This window comes from Anser anser, assembly GCF_964211835.1.
Source record: "Anser anser genome assembly, chromosome: 5".
NCBI lineage: Eukaryota > Metazoa > Chordata > Aves > Anseriformes > Anatidae > Anser > Anser anser.
Window position 1 is genome coordinate 33,962,235 of NC_139725.1, and position 18,222 is coordinate 33,980,456.

Sequence of the window (18,222 nt, forward strand, 5' to 3'; positions counted from 1 at the left end):
TCCCATGGCCAGCACACTCTGGCTAATCCCTCAGTTCTAAAACTATTAACTCTTCCGGAAAGTAAAAACCAGCGATGTGGCAGAGGCAGTGGTCTTACAGCATTTTATGGTTTTCCTAACTATGCATTTTCAGCCCAGCCCCTCACTGTTCAGTGTTAAGTTCCTGCCCTTCCATGTTTCTCATGGGCAATGCAACCTTATCACCTTCTTTTGCTAATTCCCTCACCCTTTCCAGTTAAGTGTTAACTCCTCTTTTCACTTGAAGTGTCTAAAAGATTGACGTAATTAAATTAGCTCCGGAGCATTGTCTCCCAAGTTATCCTTAGTATGAGGTTTGCTGTTCCTTTTCAGATTTAAAGAAAGGGCTTTGAGTGCCGTAAACCTTGCCTGCTTTTTCACATTTATCACTTGATTTAATAAAAGATACACTTTCTCCAGCAGGTGGCAACATACTTCTAAGAGATTTATAGAACATCAAAGAGGTAAAACTCATTCTGTGCAAGTCACATAAAAGATAATTTGTCTTTGAGAAAGGGGCTGAATACAATATAGGTGCTTAATCTTTCCTTGGAACAATTAAGAAAATACTTTTGAAGCTAGTGGCATTGTCATTTCTTATTAATTTATTATTCTACAATCTTAAAACCATTATAATACTGTTGTTGTTATTTGCCTTCACATTTTACTAGTGTGGCAATGAACAGATGAACCTGGCCCCGCTTTTAATTCCAAACAGGAAGAAAGATGTTCAGAGGCCAGGACAGATGGAGCTGTTTTCTCCCACTGTTTCTCCATATTTATTTTTTTTCCTTAATGGCATTTCAAAATCACATACCTCTGATGCGCAATAGTAACACCCATTAGCTGCTGTAAAATCGTAAAGTATTTTTATTGCTGTGGACTCAGAAACTAAGGAGTTCCTATCAGTCAGGAAATCTATATGGGAAAGCAAATGCTACGATCTTTCTTCCTTTGATTTCAGATGTGGTAATTTTTCTGTGAATAACAGAAGCCTGGTATTCCACCGGCTTGTGCTTTGTGGCTATTTATGCCTCTGCAAGGTTGTAAGAAAATGATATGGAAAAAGCATTTGACATCACTTCCTGCAGGCTGCAGTGACTAGACAAGGTACACCACAGGGGAAACCAGACACAGGCTCTCATCTTTACCTTTTTGTCTGTCACTTCTTTTAAGTGGTAATTACGCTTGATTTTTCCCAGGGAGGATATACACTCAGGTGCATGACAAAATGCCCTGTGACTCAGCATTAGCTGTCTCCCTGCCTGTGATTATGAAAGTGGCTTGCCAGGCAGCGGCTACGTTTGACTTCTTGAGCGTATCCCATGGCATCCCGTGATCCTGTTTGCTCTGGCACCTGTGCTCCACCACAGCCCCTCTCTGAACTGAGATCTCCACCCACCCTGCCCCACTGCATGTTGGCATTGCCTCCTCTTTCCATCAACCCCCTGCTTCTTACTCTTTTACACTTCCTTGCACGCAGCAGGGTGAAAGCATTCAGAAATGTACCCAAGCGCATCGTTTACAAAGGGAGTGTGTTGACATACACAGCCCACTTGTACAAAGGGAGGGGAAGCTGCAGGCCTGGTTTGCTCAGTACCTACAGGCCATGCCAAGAGTGGCCAATACATCTTTCTCTCTCCCCTGGGAAGAAGAAAGCCCTGCTACTTTTAAAACTGAGGACGGCCATCTCCCACAACCTGCAGTGCTTTTTCTGAGGCAATCTGAATAGGGTGTGCAAAGGTCTGCGATAGCGGCTCCCAGCCTGTGACATCCAGGCAAATTGGTCTGTGGCCACACCTAATTATGAAGTTACAAATGAGATCAACAAAGGTGGAAGAATATGATGTCATCCAAGGTAACTGCTGCTCAGTGAAAGTCAAGACCAGTAGCTACAAAAAAATTGAACATCGTAATGCTGCACTTCAGAGGGGAAATGTGGATTTGTTTGAGCTGACCCATAGGCTTGCCCCCCCTACAAGAGACCAGCCCTAGTTTCCTATTCCCCTCCTCATCCACATCGACTCAGTGTTTTTAACTTAGTCCCTAACTGGGCATTTCCTGCCACAGCTCTAGTGGGAAAGGTGGCTATAATTAATGGAAATATGCAGAGAAGCAAGTGTCTTTTGCTAAATAACTGTTTTGTTGTTGTCGTTGTTTTTTTTTTAATAATGGGACTTTGTGCAGTTGTATAAAGATTGTTGGTGACAATCACACACTGCCTAAATATATCAATTGAATTTCCACTTCAATTGTGCACTCAAATGGAGAAGCTTTTCTGTTTGATTGAAGCAGAAGCTACAGATGGTACTGGATCTCAGCTGAACAAAGGTTGAACACTAACAGTACGTGAAATCTTGGTCTGCCTGAAAATAATTTGATCTTGTGCACTTTATTCCCAGTGGACAGGTATCCACATCATGAGGAATACTGCCATAATTGGTACTAAATATAATTCCCAGGAGAGAGGCCAAATGCAGTATTTAATACTCAGCCAAGAGCTGATCTGTCACAGTGTACCTGCTATGAGTGTGCAGCCAGTCTCCATGGCTGGCACTTCAACAGCTCTAGGAAGGAGACAGACTTTCACTGCAAAACCAAAATTGTTCAAAAGCCTTGCAAAACCAAAATGTGTGACTCCTACCATCTGACTCCTTGCTGCATTGTGAAACCAAACCTGCCTCTTCTGTTAGACATCAGGAGCAAGGCAGGACCTGAGAAAGGAACCCGTGGGAGCTGCTGTGTTTATTTGCTTAATCACTTAGTTTAAATATAGATTAAAAATCACTTAAGCTCATCCAGAAGTTAAGTGCGTGTCAACCAACAGCTGTCAGAAACTGCAAAGCAAAAAGAACACAGTCACAGAAGCCAGAGCTTTTGGGAAGGGAATGAGAGAAAAAAGGATTCAGTCGCTGGAGCGGGGCAATAAGTACGTCTTCCCAGTGGACGTCCTTTCCTAACAGAAAAGCAAATAGGAATCTAAAGCTGCCAGTTTCTTCTCATCTCTCCCCTCTGCTGCTGCCAACACTTGCTAACAGTGAATAACTTGGTGAATAATCCCTCATTTACATTCATTTCTTCCGATTGAACGGAAATGCCACAGTTCACAGAATGTCACCCTGTGCTTGAAACACACTGAGAAACTGGTGCGGGACGTCCCGTGCCGCGCTGCCTGCCCTGGCTGCGGTGCTGTGCGTCCTGCGCCGGTCCCACATGCGGTGCAGGCACACCTTGGGTGTTACGGAGGGTAAATCGCCTGCCCGGTGCCCTTCTGCAGAAGCTTACATATCCCCTGACTGTACTGACGCTGAAGGGCTTGGCACTGGAAAAGGCTCTAATGCAAGCCCGTCACTTGAATTAGCAGCCACTCGCTGCAGCACAGCTATCTGGCATGTGCGATACTGTCCCTGCTAATGTAGCTATAAAAAATCAAGGCTTTGCTGGTAAAAAAAAAAAAAAAAAATGCAGAAGAGGGAGATGAAAGGAAAGTGCTAGAGAAAACTGCAGAGAAATAGCTTCCTTGCCCCAGGAGCCCTGTGGGCTGTCCCCAAGGAGCGCACACGCTTTTGGAGCGTGGAATTAGTCAAAATTCTTGAACCCGAGGAGCTGCGGCGTGTGTGACCCTCAGTCAGCCCTGGGAAATCGCATTTTAGACTGTGCCTGGCTTAAAGCTCCTTAAGCTTATACTAACACGGGCGAAGCACACCGGTTGCTCTCCCTGGGAGCACAAACTGCGGCTGGAGGCAGCCGCGGGCAGGGCCGGGGCGGGCCGAGGGGAGCGGGGCCGGGCCGGGGCGGGCCTAGGGAACGGGGCCGGGCCGCGGAGCGTAGCCGGCGGCAGGTGCGGAGCTGAGGAGCAGGGCGAGAGGCGACAGACAGGAGGCCGGAGAGGGGCAAGAGGCGACAGACAGGAGGCCGGAGAGGGGGCAGGCGGCCCCGCACGGCAGCGCGCAGCCTCCTCCCGGCCGGGCATGGCAGCGGCCCCGCCGCGCCGCTGAGCCCCCGGTGCCCCCGGTGCCATGCCCCCTCAGGAGCTGCTGGACTACCCGCCCGCCCTGCGGAGACACAGCCGGCCCCGGGGCAGCGGCCCGGAGCTGGGCATCAAGTGCGTGCTGGTCGGCGATGGAGCCGTGGGCAAGACCAGCCTGGTGGTCAGCTACACCACCAACGGCTACCCCGACGAGTACCAGCCCACCGCCCTCGACACCTTCTCAGGTGAGGCGCCCACCCGCGCGTCCCCGCTCGTGGCTGGGACGCGGGGGGACATGGAGCCGGGAAAAACCCACGCTTGGACGTGGTTCCTCTGGGTCAGACCCAGGCCCGCGTCGCGTGAAGTTCAGCAGCGGGAGCCCCGCTGTGAGGATGAGGTGTGCATGGCGGTGGCTGGGCACCTTCCTGGCCTGGGGGTGCTTCTGCGGGTAGGTGCAAGGGGGCTTCGTGGCTTTTTAGCTTCAGAAACATCACAGCGTTGTGCGGTAGGGTTTCTGCCGTCAACCTGTGTTCAGCAGAAACTTGCTCTTCCCCATACGTCCAGTGAAGTGAGGCTGGAGCAGAGGTTGCCAAAAAATTGAGCAGCTCTATAAGGCTGCCTAAAATGCCTTCCTTCCCTGTCAGCTGAGGGGCTCTCGTTAGTTTCCACTTTTGCAAATGACATCTTTGTTCTTGTTCTCCGCTCTTCTTCTTCTGGGCTTCAGCTTCTAGTATAAAACCCAGGACAATTAAAAGCCCTTTGAAAGATTGCCGATCTTCACCTGATCCGAAGAAACGTGCAGTACATGATAGCGTAGATAGGTAGATTAGAGATGGGCTCAAGTCAGACAAGGATCTAGACTTGCAATGTGTCATAGTCTCATGGGCTCTCAGAGGGAACGCTTTGTTTGTCTGAATGTCCTCCCAGTTGCTCACTCTTGCACCGGGAATTATTGATTTTTCCTTGACCCTCTCTAAGCTCTCCTGCTGTCACTTAAAGGGAACGAACTGGGATCATGCTGGTGTTCAGGTTCCAGAAGCCTTTTGGGAAGAGATGTAAAGAGCCTTTGAGCCCTTCCGTGGGAAGGTTTCTGCTCTCTCTGCTCCCTTCATGCCCATGGAAGGGCTAAGAGAGGTTTGAAGTTACTGCAGCCATCAGCCTCCCTGTTTTCTGAAGGGCAAATTTATAGTAAAATGATCCAGAAAGGCGGAGGCAGTATGAGTTCAGAGATTTCCCTTCTAGCAGCAGGTGATTCAAGGATAGCTGCACACAGGGTTAGCCCCAATCTGAATGTCTCAGTACTGAGCCTGACTTCCAGGGGTGCATAGCATTTGCAACTGATAGAAATCAAAAACGTCATTAAAAATGGGTCTTCCAAAGTTCACTTTCTTCTTATTGGGAGGAGCAAAAAAATGGGAGAAGAGAGGAATTTTCTTTCCCACTCCTACTCTTAACGTGGATAAACTTGAAAAAAGCCCCTCCCTGGATTCACAAAGCACAGTTCAGGACCCATGTTGGAAATTTCAGCCCAACTCCCTCCTGTCTTGGGGAACACTTGCAATTGAAGCTGCCAGCAGAGGCGAGCTTCCCTGTTTACATCCCAACCCAAATTCTGGTCGATGGGATGTGAGGTCAAAGGGCTATAAAGCCAGTACAAGTTAAAGAAGGCAATGAGATAGGAGAAAGCATTGCGTTATTGGGAACAGTGCCGGGACTGTGACCCAGCTGCATCCATCTGGGCGCTGCCAGCAGGCTGGGTGTCACTGCCAGGCACAGCAGCCTTGAGTGAAACGCATACCTGGTGACCTTTCCCCACCAGGCTATCCTGTTCTGCCGGCCCCTACGCTATTGTACCGAAATCCAGCCTCATCCTCAGGGTGTGTACCTGGTGCGGGCGGTAGTCGGAGGCTTGTCGCAGAGTTGCTGGCGTAGCTTAGGCTAGCAGCAGGTACGAAAAAGCCTTGTGCAAGCACTGGAGCAGCAGGTAATATATGTGGTGCCTTTCTTCTGAAGACTGTAAAACGTTTCAGAGATGCTAATTCGTTCTCTCAGCACACTTGTGAGGCAGAAGAAACCAGATACTAGAAAGGCAAATGCCCAGTGCCTCGAAGATCAAGTCAGGATCTAGCAGGTTCTTTGATCAGGAACAGGTTTCTCTTCCTCCTCTGGGGCAAAGATATGGTAACAACCCAACCGTTTCCCAGTCCCAAGGAAGCAATGACTTTCAGCTACTCAGTGAGGAGTGGCACAGTGGTGTATGCACCCACCCCTTCATTTTTCCTTTGTTTGCTGTCTCCCACCAAATTTCAGTTCTCGCTTTGTCTGTGTCTCCCTCCTTCTCCACAGGCTTCCAGGGAGGAGAGCTTTCCTCCAAGAGTTTGTTTTAAACTCTCCAGGTCAGTTGGTTCTGTCACTTTTGTCACCTGGCTAATTACTTAAAGAATAAAAGATTGATCTAATTCTCTCTCTCTTTTTTTTTTTAAACAACAACAAGAAGAAAAGGACAATAAACCTCACTCTGGGCACAGAGAAGCAGTTTAGCTAGCTAGTGTCAAATGCCAGCCATTGTCACCTTAGCACAGGATGTCTGCCTCTATTCAGCAGAGCACAGCCCCATCCACATTGTCAAGACTTTAAAGTGATTTCCAGTTCCCCTGATATCTTTCTCTCTTTTGCCTCGGTTCCTAGCCAGTCTCTGTGGTGTCTGTGCACTTAAACATCTAACAGTTTCATTCCAGATTTCCATCAGAGGTCCTGCCAGCCCTCAGTCTGAGTCAGCTGATACCACATGAAGGCTTACTGTGATTAGGGAGTGAAATGGAAGCAGACCTTACATCTGTAACTCAGCAGTTTTTCAGTGTGCAGATAGTCTCTGAAGGGGATTTCACTAATCACCATTTCCTTAATAGCTTCTTTATTTCAAAGATGGTTTTAGGTATTTGCTTTTCCTTAGCTGGGGCACTTCTGGAATTGCTTTCTTTTTAACAGATGAGAAAAACCTCCAATAACTCATTTAATTAAGACTGATTTGAGCATCTACCCTGGGCCAAAAAGCTAGGAGCAAGTTGCTGAAGTTCTGTTTGTGTTTATCCTTACTTGTTTTCTTGCGGTGTGGAAGAACAACAAGTTGTTCTCAGGGTACTGTTCAGCTAAGGGCTTTTCTTCTCTCTAAAGAAACAGTAATACGGAATGATTCTTTGAAAATACTGGAAAACAACCCAAAACACCTGAGGTTTTCTGATAAAATCGGAAAGTCTGTGAGCTGGTCTCATAACATTTTCAGTGCAAACTTCAGCTGTTTCAGTGAGGTTTGTGAGGGAGGACAGACTGAAGTGACTTCAGGGGTCTCTTTAGCAGGATACAAAATGGAGTGCTCTGGGGAAAAATGTACGTGTGTGTGCTGGGCAGCTTCCTTAGACTCATCTGTATTCTCTTTCTGCTACAGTGCAGGTCCTGGTGGATGGAGCTCCAGTCCGGATCCAGCTGTGGGACACCGCTGGCCAGGTGAGTTCTCTCAAAGGAGCTGTCAGCTCTGGTCCTGTGGGATGGGGACCGTCTGCAGGCTTTTGAGGAAGGCAGTGTTTAAGTGGGAAGGAAGGAGATGCGCCAGTACAGCATCAGCCATTCACTGGTATGGCAGGCACAGACCGGTGAATGACAGACTGCCTCAGCTGAAGCATGGCATGGACACAAAGTCCGCATGATGCCTTTTGGGTGTTGCAGTCCTAGCTAATGTGTGAAAAAGTCTCTGCAGTATCACACTGTTAGAGTTCAGCCCAGTGAAGGCTTGTTTTTTTCCCCTTTATTCTCTGCAGGAGGACTTTGACTGTTTGCGCTCACTTTGTTACCCAGACACCGACGTCTTCCTTGTCTGCTTCAGTGTGGTAAATCCAAGCTCTTTCCAAAACATTACTGAGAAATGGATCCCTGAGATACGAACTCACAACCCCCGGGCCCCGGTGCTGCTAGTGGGGACACAGGCAGACTTGCGGGATGACGTCAATGTCCTCATCAGCCTGGATCGCTACCACGTGAAGCCTGTGCCCCGGCCTCAGGCAGAAGGTCTAGCAGATAAAATCCGCGCTGAAGCCTACCTGGAGTGCTCAGCACTGACCCAGAAGAACCTCAAAGAAGTGTTCGACATGGCCATTGTCAGCGGTGTTGAACACAAAGCACGGCAAGAAAAGAAGATGACAGCCAAAGGCATCAAAACTCTCTCCAAGTGCCGCTGGAAGAAGTTCTTCTGCTTTGTCTGAAGCTGCTTTAGGGGGGGAAAAAAAAGAAACGTGATGCCAGTATTGCTCTGCACCTTCTTGGAGTGACTGCTCCTGTGGTCCCAGCGAGGAGGATATGATAAGCTGCTGGGCTTGGAAACCTGGCTCTTGCTGGGTTGCTCTATGAGATGCCTGGGAGACATGAACTGGATTTCAGATGTACCAGGATGTGGAATTGCCCAGGCAGCTCTAAGTATCTGCTGGACACAGCTGTAGTGTCTCAGGCTAATGGGAGCCTTTAATACACCAAGACTCAGTACTGCAGAACAGGCAGGTACCTTGCATTGTTCAAAATGGCCATTTTTCTGTCTGAAACTAACACACTTTCAGAGTCCTGACAGAGTGAGTAGGGCAGGGGCAGTTATGGGCAACTGCAGTGTGGTCAAACACAGGCTGCTGAGTTTGTAAAGTTGGGTTTCCTCCCCGATTCTGCTTGTCAAAATAGGTAGAAGTCACTTGGCTGTGAAAAAGCAGCATTCTTTCTTAAAGGCCCTATACTGTGAGTGCCCTTGAGGTTTTTCCTAAATAAAGGCCGTTAGCTGGCTGATGAAAAAATGCACTGGGACCTGCATTGCTTCTTTAAGCAAAATGATCTCTGAAGAGGACTCTGGACTCCAGTGAGTGCCAGTGCTGTAGCACCGTCTGAAGAGGCAGTCATGAGCCTGGGACCTGTTTTTAAAAATCTCTGTGTGTGTGGTGATCCAAGAGAACGAACAGGTGAAGAGCAGTGATGGGTGGCTCTGTCTGCCTAGAGGAGACCAAACTGTGTCAGTGAAGGGTTTGTAACACTGCCAAGAGGTGAAATGTAGATGGGGAGGTACTGCATGTAACGGAAGAGAGAGAGTAAAGGTAGAAAAGGAAGGGAATAAAAAGGAAAAAGAGATGGAAGGAAGAAAGATGGGGAAGGAAAGAAGAACGAACATAGTTGAATGACAGCTGTGATTCTACTTAGTTGAGGGATTCAGGGACTCTTCTAGGGACTGGGAAAATTTGCTAGTGATCTCAGTTTCACAGTAATAGTGTCCATACGTTAACATTTGAATCAAAAGGAGGGGTTTGTAGGGAGATAATTCCTCTTGGTCAGTAAAATTCTCAGTTGCAGCTCCAGACAGGAGAGCAGAATTTACCTCGTGCTGTCCTTCCTGAAGTTGCAGAACAAGGAATGGAGGGCGCAGGACTTCTTTCTCTTGAGCTTTCCTTTCTTAAAAATCACTGCTTGATCTGCTGAAACCAAAAGCAAGGGAAACCCATGAAGTTCCTGCCAGAGAAAGACATTTGACGTGTTTGCTCCATTGCCTGCTCCCCTGTTTCTCAGGGGATTCATTTCCCGGTGAGTCTACTCACACTTCATTGCAGAACTTGCATTGATTTCGAAAACTTCTCTCACAGAGACATTTCGTTCTGGCTTATGTAGCAGAGAGTATGACAGGTTTGGCAAGCAATGCTTTTAATACTCAGGGGGTTCTCTGCATCTGGCTATGGCCCATCACTTTGGGAACACTCTGGAATAATGTGATGTATGGGGATTGTTTGCCCTGCACCAAAGTCATGCATACTTGGGACTGTACAAGAACAAGTACAAGTAATGCAGTGTGGCTCTGGATCCAAACAAAAGCCTGCAAACATCTCTCACAACTGTCTCTTTTTATGACACAGCTCACGTAGTCCCCAGGATGTGACACAAGCCTGCTGTCTCCCTGGGTGGGCAAGTCTTCTTGCAGAGGGCTGAGGCCCACAGCTGTGGAGCTGCCTGTAGGGTAAGGCTCAGAGACCTGAACAGACCGGTGTGTCAAAATGAGCTGCGAGCTGACAGGACTCCCCCCACCTAAATGCCATCTGGGTCCAGCGAGGGGTCCTAAGATGGAGGGTGCGAAGGTGATAGCTAGAGCACCACAAATTCAGTTTGTCTGTTGGGTCTTTATGCATTTCTTGAACCTGAAGAGAACTTCTTCATTTCTAGAACCAGAGACTACGGGCTCTGGTGCGACCTGCTAAGGACTGTGCTAACCTTGTATGGAGCAAACCCACAGGTGCAAAGAACAGCAGCTTCCCCTCATGCAGGGGGGAGCAAGCGTTGTCCTGCAGTAACTTGGTATAAAACAGGGATTCTTTCATTCTGGAAAAGAAACTGTACTGAGAGCTGCTTTCTTCCTCTGTGATTGTGTCAAATATTTGTTCAAATAAATTTTTTTAACGTCTGCAATTTGCGTTTGTCATTTTGTCAGTGCAAAGTAAGCTGGGCCTACAGATGAAGGAGGAGATACTCCATTTTACTGACAACGGGGTAAGAGGGGAATTGTCCCACTTCTCACTCCTTGTCTAAACCTACACTGGCAAGGATTAAAATTCCCCCCATTGCTGAAACCCTCTGAGATCCTCCTGTCGCCTCACTTACTGTTCGTCTCCAGTAGCAAGTCTGCAAGGCTGTCAGTGCCTCTCCTCAGACGCCAGCATCCAGGGACCTGTCCGGAGGCCCCCAGAGCACTCATTGAGACAAGCCCATATGGGACTTGTATCGGGAGCCTTAATAACAGCACGCTGCTCTGTCATTAGCTGGTGGGTAATTTAGTCACCAGCCTCATTTAGCTTCTTAACTTGGTAGTTAAGCACTGCTCAAGTGCTGAAAAGTTTTGTTCCTGACACATATGACACAAAGGCTGTATCTAAGAAGCTCACAGGACTCATCCTTTCAGCTTTATCATCAGCTCCATAGGTATGTAAAAGCTAAGGAGGGCTTCTATCTGTCCACATCTAGGGCCCCAAATGGAAAAAAAAAACATAGTGGAGCACAGGCGATGAGCACATGAGATTCAGGAACTAGAAGGGAATAGGGAATTACTCCTGATAAAAGATGATTTGGGATTTATTTTTTTTTACCAAAGCCTGAGACTACTCCATCTTTCTGCAGTCTGCTGGGTGCAGGTGTAAAGCAACCTATGAGGATATTTGGAGCCAGCTCCCAGCTTCGCAGCTTCCCAGCATTCAAGCCTGCAGAAAGACCTGTGAATGGAAATAGCAGGAAAGTGTGAATTAACTTCACATGGAGTGAGTCATTCCGCTGAGCCATATCCTGTCATGTGCACAATAAGCACACTAAAACTCCCTGAAACCTGAAAACCCAGCCAGGCTCCTGGGAAGGGTGGGGGTGAAGCTATCTCACTCATTAAATGGAGTGTCCTCACAAAGCCACCCGAGGCTCCCTGAAGAGAGCCTTGCAGTACTGGACCTGTGCTGCTGCTTGGCTCGGGTACAGTTTGGGCTTGTTTCTGCGTTGCAGTGCTGCTTGACCAACCTGCGCTGTGAGATGGTGCTGAGAGCACAGGATTGTTCCCGGGAGACTGTTGCTAATACAAACCACCCCACCAGGCTGGATGAAGCCAGCCAAGCCCAGTGCTAGGCCAGCACGGTTCCACCCAAGTGTCACTTACTTTAGACCAGAAGGGATCCTTATTTGATCTGGTTTGTCCAGTAGCACAACAATCAGCATCAGATGCCAAAAAATGTACGTGTAGGGTAGGGACTCTTGTACCTTCTTTTTGCTTAGGACTCTGACTCGGGTCCTGGTCAGCAGACTCCTGCACAATCCTCTATCCAGCAGAGTAACTCACTGGGGGGTTCCCACCAGTGTAAGCAACACTGCGAGTCCTTCAGTGCAGGTAAGCACCACGTCGTGCTGTCAGGCAAGTCCTGCCTGAAGCCGGTGTGCTAGCTGCTGCTCTCAGCTGCCAGCTCCAAAGGAGTAATGCTCTGGTGCTCTGCTGTCAGCAATAGCACGGACGTGGTATGGAGGGGGCCTTTTTGTTTCCTTTCCCTGAACATAGCATATCCTAAACGGGTTTAGCTGTGCCAAGTAAGTTCCTAGCTAACGATGTTTTCCTAAGCTTCCACTAAAGGGAATTAATCCCCAAAATAATACCAAGTTTTGTCTGACTCAACACCTCCTTCTTCCAGAGCCTGAAGGGCAAGTCCTAAAGGTCCCTTCGGGAGAACTCGATGCCCTGCAGGTTATGCACTATCTACTGTGAAGGGACAGGCTGAATTCTTACCAGGTCAGGAGCAGACACGAGCCCAGCAGTGGGGACAAGCAGGGACTCCCTGAGCCCCACTGAAATGCAATTACCACATGCGTGGCACCCTCCCCCATTTCCTGAGAGGGGCAGGACTGATAAGGTTAACAGCCTTATTGCCTTCTTAACGCCCCCAAATTTAATCCTCAGGTGCTAACTAGCTTTTTCTTCAGATTGTCTCATGGATAAATGTCATTAAACTTGGAGCAACCACTTCCAGCCTGGAAGCAGGGGGCAGGCTGACTTTTCCCAGCTGCAGTGGCAGCACAAGCAGCCTGCTTCAGCTTTGCTCCTGGTGCCCCTGCCCTGTGCAGGATTAATCCCTCTTGTGTGGACCTGGTGGCCCCATGGGAAGACACATGGGAGCCCCTGAAGCAGGCTCAGCAGCAAGTGGAGGCAATGCTCAGACAGGTGCTGGCGGCAGAAGAAATGTCAGTCCTCTTGCAGCCCATGCATTGGTGTGGCTGCTTCTCTTTCAACCCTGCTGAAGGTCATTTGTGCCCAGGAGACACTTGGGCCTGCTTGGGCTGCTTAAAAATCTTGGCCCTCCTTTACATCGTTGCCTCCCTTGGAGCCATGCTAAATCATGTTTTAGTGCATCCAGAAGATAACGTGTTTACATGAAGAAACCACTTGAATTTTACAAGATAGCTCCAAGACTGACCCTCCTGTGCTGGAAGATGCTGGTCAAGACCCAGCTCAGAGCATGCATCTGCTCCCAGGAGAGGAATCAAAGCGCTGGCCCAGCTGGCACCCGAGCCTCCTGGAAGCTGCTTACTCATGCATCTGCCAGAGTCCAGCCCTGGGCTCTCCGTTCCCACCATATAAATACAGCATTGTACTTGCAAAGACCTATTGCACAAGAGAGCAGGGTATGTTTCAACGTATCCCTGAGACAGGTTCCCTCGGCTGCGGCCCCACGTGATGCCTGTTCCCAGGGTGACACCGTGCCCTTTCCAGCTCGCGGACCCAGCCGCTCGGCACCCAAACTCGCCCGACTCGTTCTGGAGGAGCAGGAGGAGATGTGGGTCCCATCCTCCCCCTCCATCCCCTCACCCCCAGCGCTGCGCCCCGGGGCGGTGTTGTGAACTGAAATACACTGGTTTCTGCTCCTATGGAGGAACGTCAGGTGTGGGAAATTTGGCTCGGGGACAAGTTTCACCACGAGTCACTGAGCCAGGCTTTTCTTTCCCATGAGATAATCTTGGGCGGGGCAGACAATCTCTTAAAATTAAAATACAATGAAAATACACGGGCTTCCCAGGGTTTAGGGTAAATCTCCCTTTCCTTGTTTTCTCAGAAAGCGAGCCAGGCTCTGCTGAAACCTTCCCCAGGCCTGTGGCACGGAGGGCAGCGCTGCACCTAGGAGCCAGGCTGGGGTCTCTGGGCCAGGGGCTCGTGCCTGCTGCTCCCCACGGCCATCGGCTGTGGCAGGAGCCCTTCTGCAACACCACGGCAAGGGTGGCCGGCTTGGCCTCCTTCGGAGGCACCTCCACGGTCCTGCAGAGGAGGATGGATATGGCGAGTCAAGCTGAGCCCCCTTCCCGGAGCATCCCCCACGCAGGAGTTTCCTGCAGGCTGTGCAGCCCACAGCACGGCAGAGCTGCTCCTCCGCCACGAGCAGGGCCAGGACAAGCTGAAAGAAGTCGTGGGCTGAGGACTACCTCCTCAGTGCTTCCAGTGTGCCGCTGAGCCACTGAGCTCAGTGGCCATGGGGATGGAGGGAGTGCCAGCTGGAGGCTGCGCTGCTTTGGTACTCCCCCAGCCCTGGAGACCTCGTTGCTTTCTCATCCGGAGGGGACAGTCAGCACCATGTGCTGCAGCAGGGCCCGTCGTGAGAGGACTCGGCTCTCCCAGCAGAGGCTGGGTCCCTGCGGGGCTGTACGGGAGAGGGAGGCTGGGAAAATGCTGCCTGAGCAGCGCAGATGGGCTTGAGGCAGTATTGCCGAGCACGGGCTGTTCTCCTGCCGGGAGCCCCGGGTCCCCGCAGCAGGCTGGGAGGCAGGAGGAGCACCGGGGCATGGGCAGAGCTTCAGAAACTGCGCATTCATCTTCCCTGCCAGTAAGCCAGAAAGCGCCTGGGGTGGGATGATGACGCACCGCACACCTGAGATCGTTTTCATGGGAATAGACCCGTGAGAGACAGCGAGAGGAAGAGTCAGGGAAACTCTCCCAGCACTTCAGCCGGTGTCAGCATTCACGGGGCAGATTTCACAAGATAAACAAAAGCCTTTAATAACCACGGTGGAGCGAGGCTTTGAAACCCTGTACAATCTCTGCCAGGAAAGCAGAGCAGCAGAGTCCTCGCACGGCACGGGAGCCGCCGGCCAGCGAGAGTCGCGGCGGCTGCAGAGAAAAAAGCCTTGCAAAAACCAAAACGTACGGATCAGTGGGTACCCGAGCTGTACTCCCAGCCGTGGGTAGTAATATGCACAGTGCTATATATAGTGCCGATTAATATTCATGCCTCTGCTAAGGGGTTTTAATAAGATGGAGCAGATGAAAGATGTCAGCCACTCTGGAATATTATCTGGGCAGCAGTGCCTAATCTGAAGGGAGGATAGGTGAGGTTATGCTAGGCTGTGATATCTTCTGTAGGGTGATTGGTTTTGCTTCTTTTAAGCCAAGCAGATTTGTAGAATAACAGGAGTTATTAGCCTATAACAGTAAAATCTTACATGTATGAGACTCCCATCAAAAGACTCTAAGCCTGAAATACAGGGATTATGTGCTACGCAGGGAAATGCAGCTATACCCTGAGAGGAGTGTGACATCCTGAAACACCTGGTTAGCTGCCTTATGAGTACCAGTAGGAGCAGGGGAACAGCTTCCTGGTCCTGCCTTTCCATGCAGTGGATTTATTCATTGCCTCCAAACATGTCTTTTCTGATGAAGGCACTGCAGCAGGTGCTGGGAGAGAGGAAAAGTCTAAATATGGTTTTAGTCACCAGCAGCTTGGAAGTGCTAACTCAGGCTTTAACATCATTCCCCTATGTGGTCCTGGGTGAACGACTTTCCCTTTTCCATTTGAAAAAGGGACATCCCTCCCCTCCGTGGGATGTAGTACAGGTTTATTAAGGGGTCTTCACAGGGTGCCATGGCAGAGGTAGGGTTGTTGCCAGGAACATCACAGCATTTCTCCTCATGTTCCTCAAAATGGGACAAAAGCCATTTCGCCTCATGTTCCTCAAAACGGGACATAAAGCCTGACGTGTCCAGACACCAGTCTTCATTACTGTTTAGTAGATCTGGGAGACCAAGCACTGTGATTATAGCTCCAGCTTTTGAGTTCAGATTATGGGAAAAATGCAATATTTATTTACATGGTACCTTCATCAAGTTCTCAGAGAAAAGTGAAGTGATGGACGCAAAACACAGAACACAGGACATCCATGTCAGGATCTGCTGATTCTGTAGCACAGGCAGGCAGGCCTACGTGGGCACAGCCACAGCCCAGATGGATGAAAAGCCACCATGCCAGAGGTCTGGGAGCCCAGCAGCAGCTGGAACTGATCCTGAACAAGATCAGAACTTGTGGGTGGAGAACAGCATCCCATCCTGAGTCTATCATCTTGTAGGATGGGGAGAGGAGAAAGAGATTCTGACTTTTGAGACACCTCTGCATAGTTTAGGAGAGAAGATCAGCCAGATGAGATCAGCACAAATGTAGGAGCAGATTTCTGTGTAAGCAGCTGATGGTTGAAGGCTTTGCTTCTGGGCTGCCATGCTATCTGCTGTGGCTAGGTCAAGCTAGCTCACAGCCAGCAGGCTCTGACCAGCGAAGGAGGTAACGGCACGATCTGGAGCCCAGCCTGCCTTGTGGTAAAGGGGCAGCTTGCTTCTGCTGAGTGCTGACTTCACTGATGCTGCCCTTCCATGTTTTGTTGGCACCTGCTGGAAATCTCTGGCCACATCTGTGGTCTAAATAATTACAGAAAGGTTGAGGGGCCAGCATGAATATTTAATTGTTACAAACAGAAGTCTACAGCAAGAATTAGCTGCCCTTCCGTAACCTCCTCTCTATACTTGAAGGAGCGTAACAGAGTAGGAAGAGACCAAGTCCTGCTCTCCATCCTAGAGCATGGCTTTATTGGTAATTAAAAACTACATCTCAGCTTAATTTTCTTCCCACACTTGGCTGTACTCTATCTTACCCCATCTCAAAGAGGCATGTCAGTCCTTTCATATCCTCCCTGGAGTTCACAGAGGTTTGCCAGCATTAATCAGAGGCAATTACCTTTGCATCTTTAGGCAGGGATATCAGACCTGAGCCTAGGGTGATTCATTGCAAGATCGCTTCCCCCTGCAAGGTTCTTCCAGACATCTCCTTAGCCTGGAGACCTCAGCACCTTTGGTCATCCCACACTTGGGAAATTCTCCTGGCGTGGAGCAAGCCCCAAGTACTTCACATCCCTGTCTTTTCTCTTCACCTGGTGGAACTGAGAACAGGGTTACAGGCTGGTTCTGGCCAGGAATTATCTAACTGGCATTTTCAGATTTCGATAGATTATCTTTTTCCAATGAATTTTCAGGTGAAACCGTCCTGTTTTGGTGAACATCCACTGCAACACAGGCAGGGCTGCTGGACCACAGACCCGTTCTCGGCAGCCAGTCTGGGTGCACCCTGGAGCAACCCAACCACACTGACTGCTCCTGACTTGGACAGCTCCTGGATTCCCATCTTCCCGCTGAGCAGAAATGAGCCGCACCTGCAGCCCTTGCAGCTCTGAACCTAGATGCCCTGAGAGGCCTGGCTGGAAGGAGGGCTTTCAAGATCCCTTGGCTTTGTGGGAAGGGACTCCCTGGCTCCTGACATGAAAACGATCCCTCAGAGGTGAACGGCACATGATGCTTATTTGGGAGAGAAGGGATTTATGGTTTCCTAGAGGGAATATTTTCTGTCTTAGAGAAATCCCAGGAAGCTGGGTGGGTCATAACAAAATTAGAAATATATGTGCCAGAAAAGAAATGGAGAAACGCTCTAGCAGCTGAAAATAAAGCAAAATTCATTGTTATTACCATTAATGTTGTCATTACTTACTAGTAAACATTTTTGTTATTAAACTCAGCCTGCCAACATGGACTTTGTAAGTGTTGACTGTAGGCATCACTCACTGAAACCTGTGTCAAACTTGTAGAGATGCCAGCTGTGCAAATAAACACTCAGGTGCCCGCAACCCACCTACCTGCACATCTCTCCAGTGCTCTAAGAAAGCTTTTGCAGGAGAGAGAAAGAAATCTGGCACTTCAAAGGGACACAGACTTTCAGCACAACCTCTCCAGCTGCTCAGGGAGAAGCCTGCCATGCTACGAATGAGGCTGGAGAAGTACAAGGGACAGATGCCCACTGGGATGATGCCACGAGGACCACTCCCCCTCTGTTTCTCCTCTTCCCCTCCAAGCAGTCCACCAGCCAGGACAGATTTCTGTAATTTTGTGATAATTTGAATGTGTTGGCTGTAGATCTGGCATCGGGGTGCTGTTGTACAAATACACTGGGCTAGTATTCTGGGGTTGAGAAGGAAAAATGAATAGGGAGGGAAGCAATTGACTGAAAATAAACCATGTCTCAGCAAACACATGACAGTCATTAAGGGATAATCGAGTTCAAAAATTTTTACAGCCTCTCCAGGCCACCACAGTTGGAGTGATCACTGTCTCATCAGTGCTGACTGAGTGGGGCACAACTGACCTAAGCAAAGCACTTATCTGCAAAATAAATACCGCTCTGGCTCTGCACGGTCATAACGTTGATTGCTGACTGACAGGTTGCACAAGAAGCTGGATCTGAAGTCAGCAAGAGCGGCATGGTGAACACCCTGCCATGGCCAGGCCTGGCCAGGCGGCAGGTCACGTCCCACAGGGTTGTCCACGTCCTGCTGAGCACAGAGAG

General features: G+C 49.4%; 1 protein-coding gene across 1 annotated transcript; it reads left to right on the top strand.

The window, feature by feature from the left end:
* Nucleotides 1-3,819: 3,819 nt before the first annotated feature.
* RHOV (ras homolog family member V) lies at nucleotides 3,820-10,465 on the top strand. Its single transcript, XM_083837975.1, has 3 exons — nucleotides 3,820-4,233; nucleotides 7,434-7,492; nucleotides 7,804-10,465. The coding sequence occupies exons 1-3, from the start codon at nucleotides 4,038-4,040 to the stop codon at nucleotides 8,242-8,244; spliced, it is 696 nt and encodes a 231-aa protein (XP_083694101.1). The 5' UTR covers nucleotides 3,820-4,037; the 3' UTR covers nucleotides 8,245-10,465.
* Nucleotides 10,466-18,222: the final 7,757 nt, after the last annotated feature.

Coding starts and splice junctions, on each gene's coding strand:
- RHOV (XM_083837975.1), top strand. CDS start 4,038: ATGCCCCCTCAGGAGCTGCTGGACTACCCGCCCGCCCTGCGGAGACAC. Junction 4,234..7,433: donor CGCCCTCGACACCTTCTCAG/GTGAGGCGCCCA, acceptor TTTCTGCTACAG/TGCAGGTCCTGGTGGATGGA. Junction 7,493..7,803: donor TGTGGGACACCGCTGGCCAG/GTGAGTTCTCTC, acceptor TATTCTCTGCAG/GAGGACTTTGACTGTTTGCG.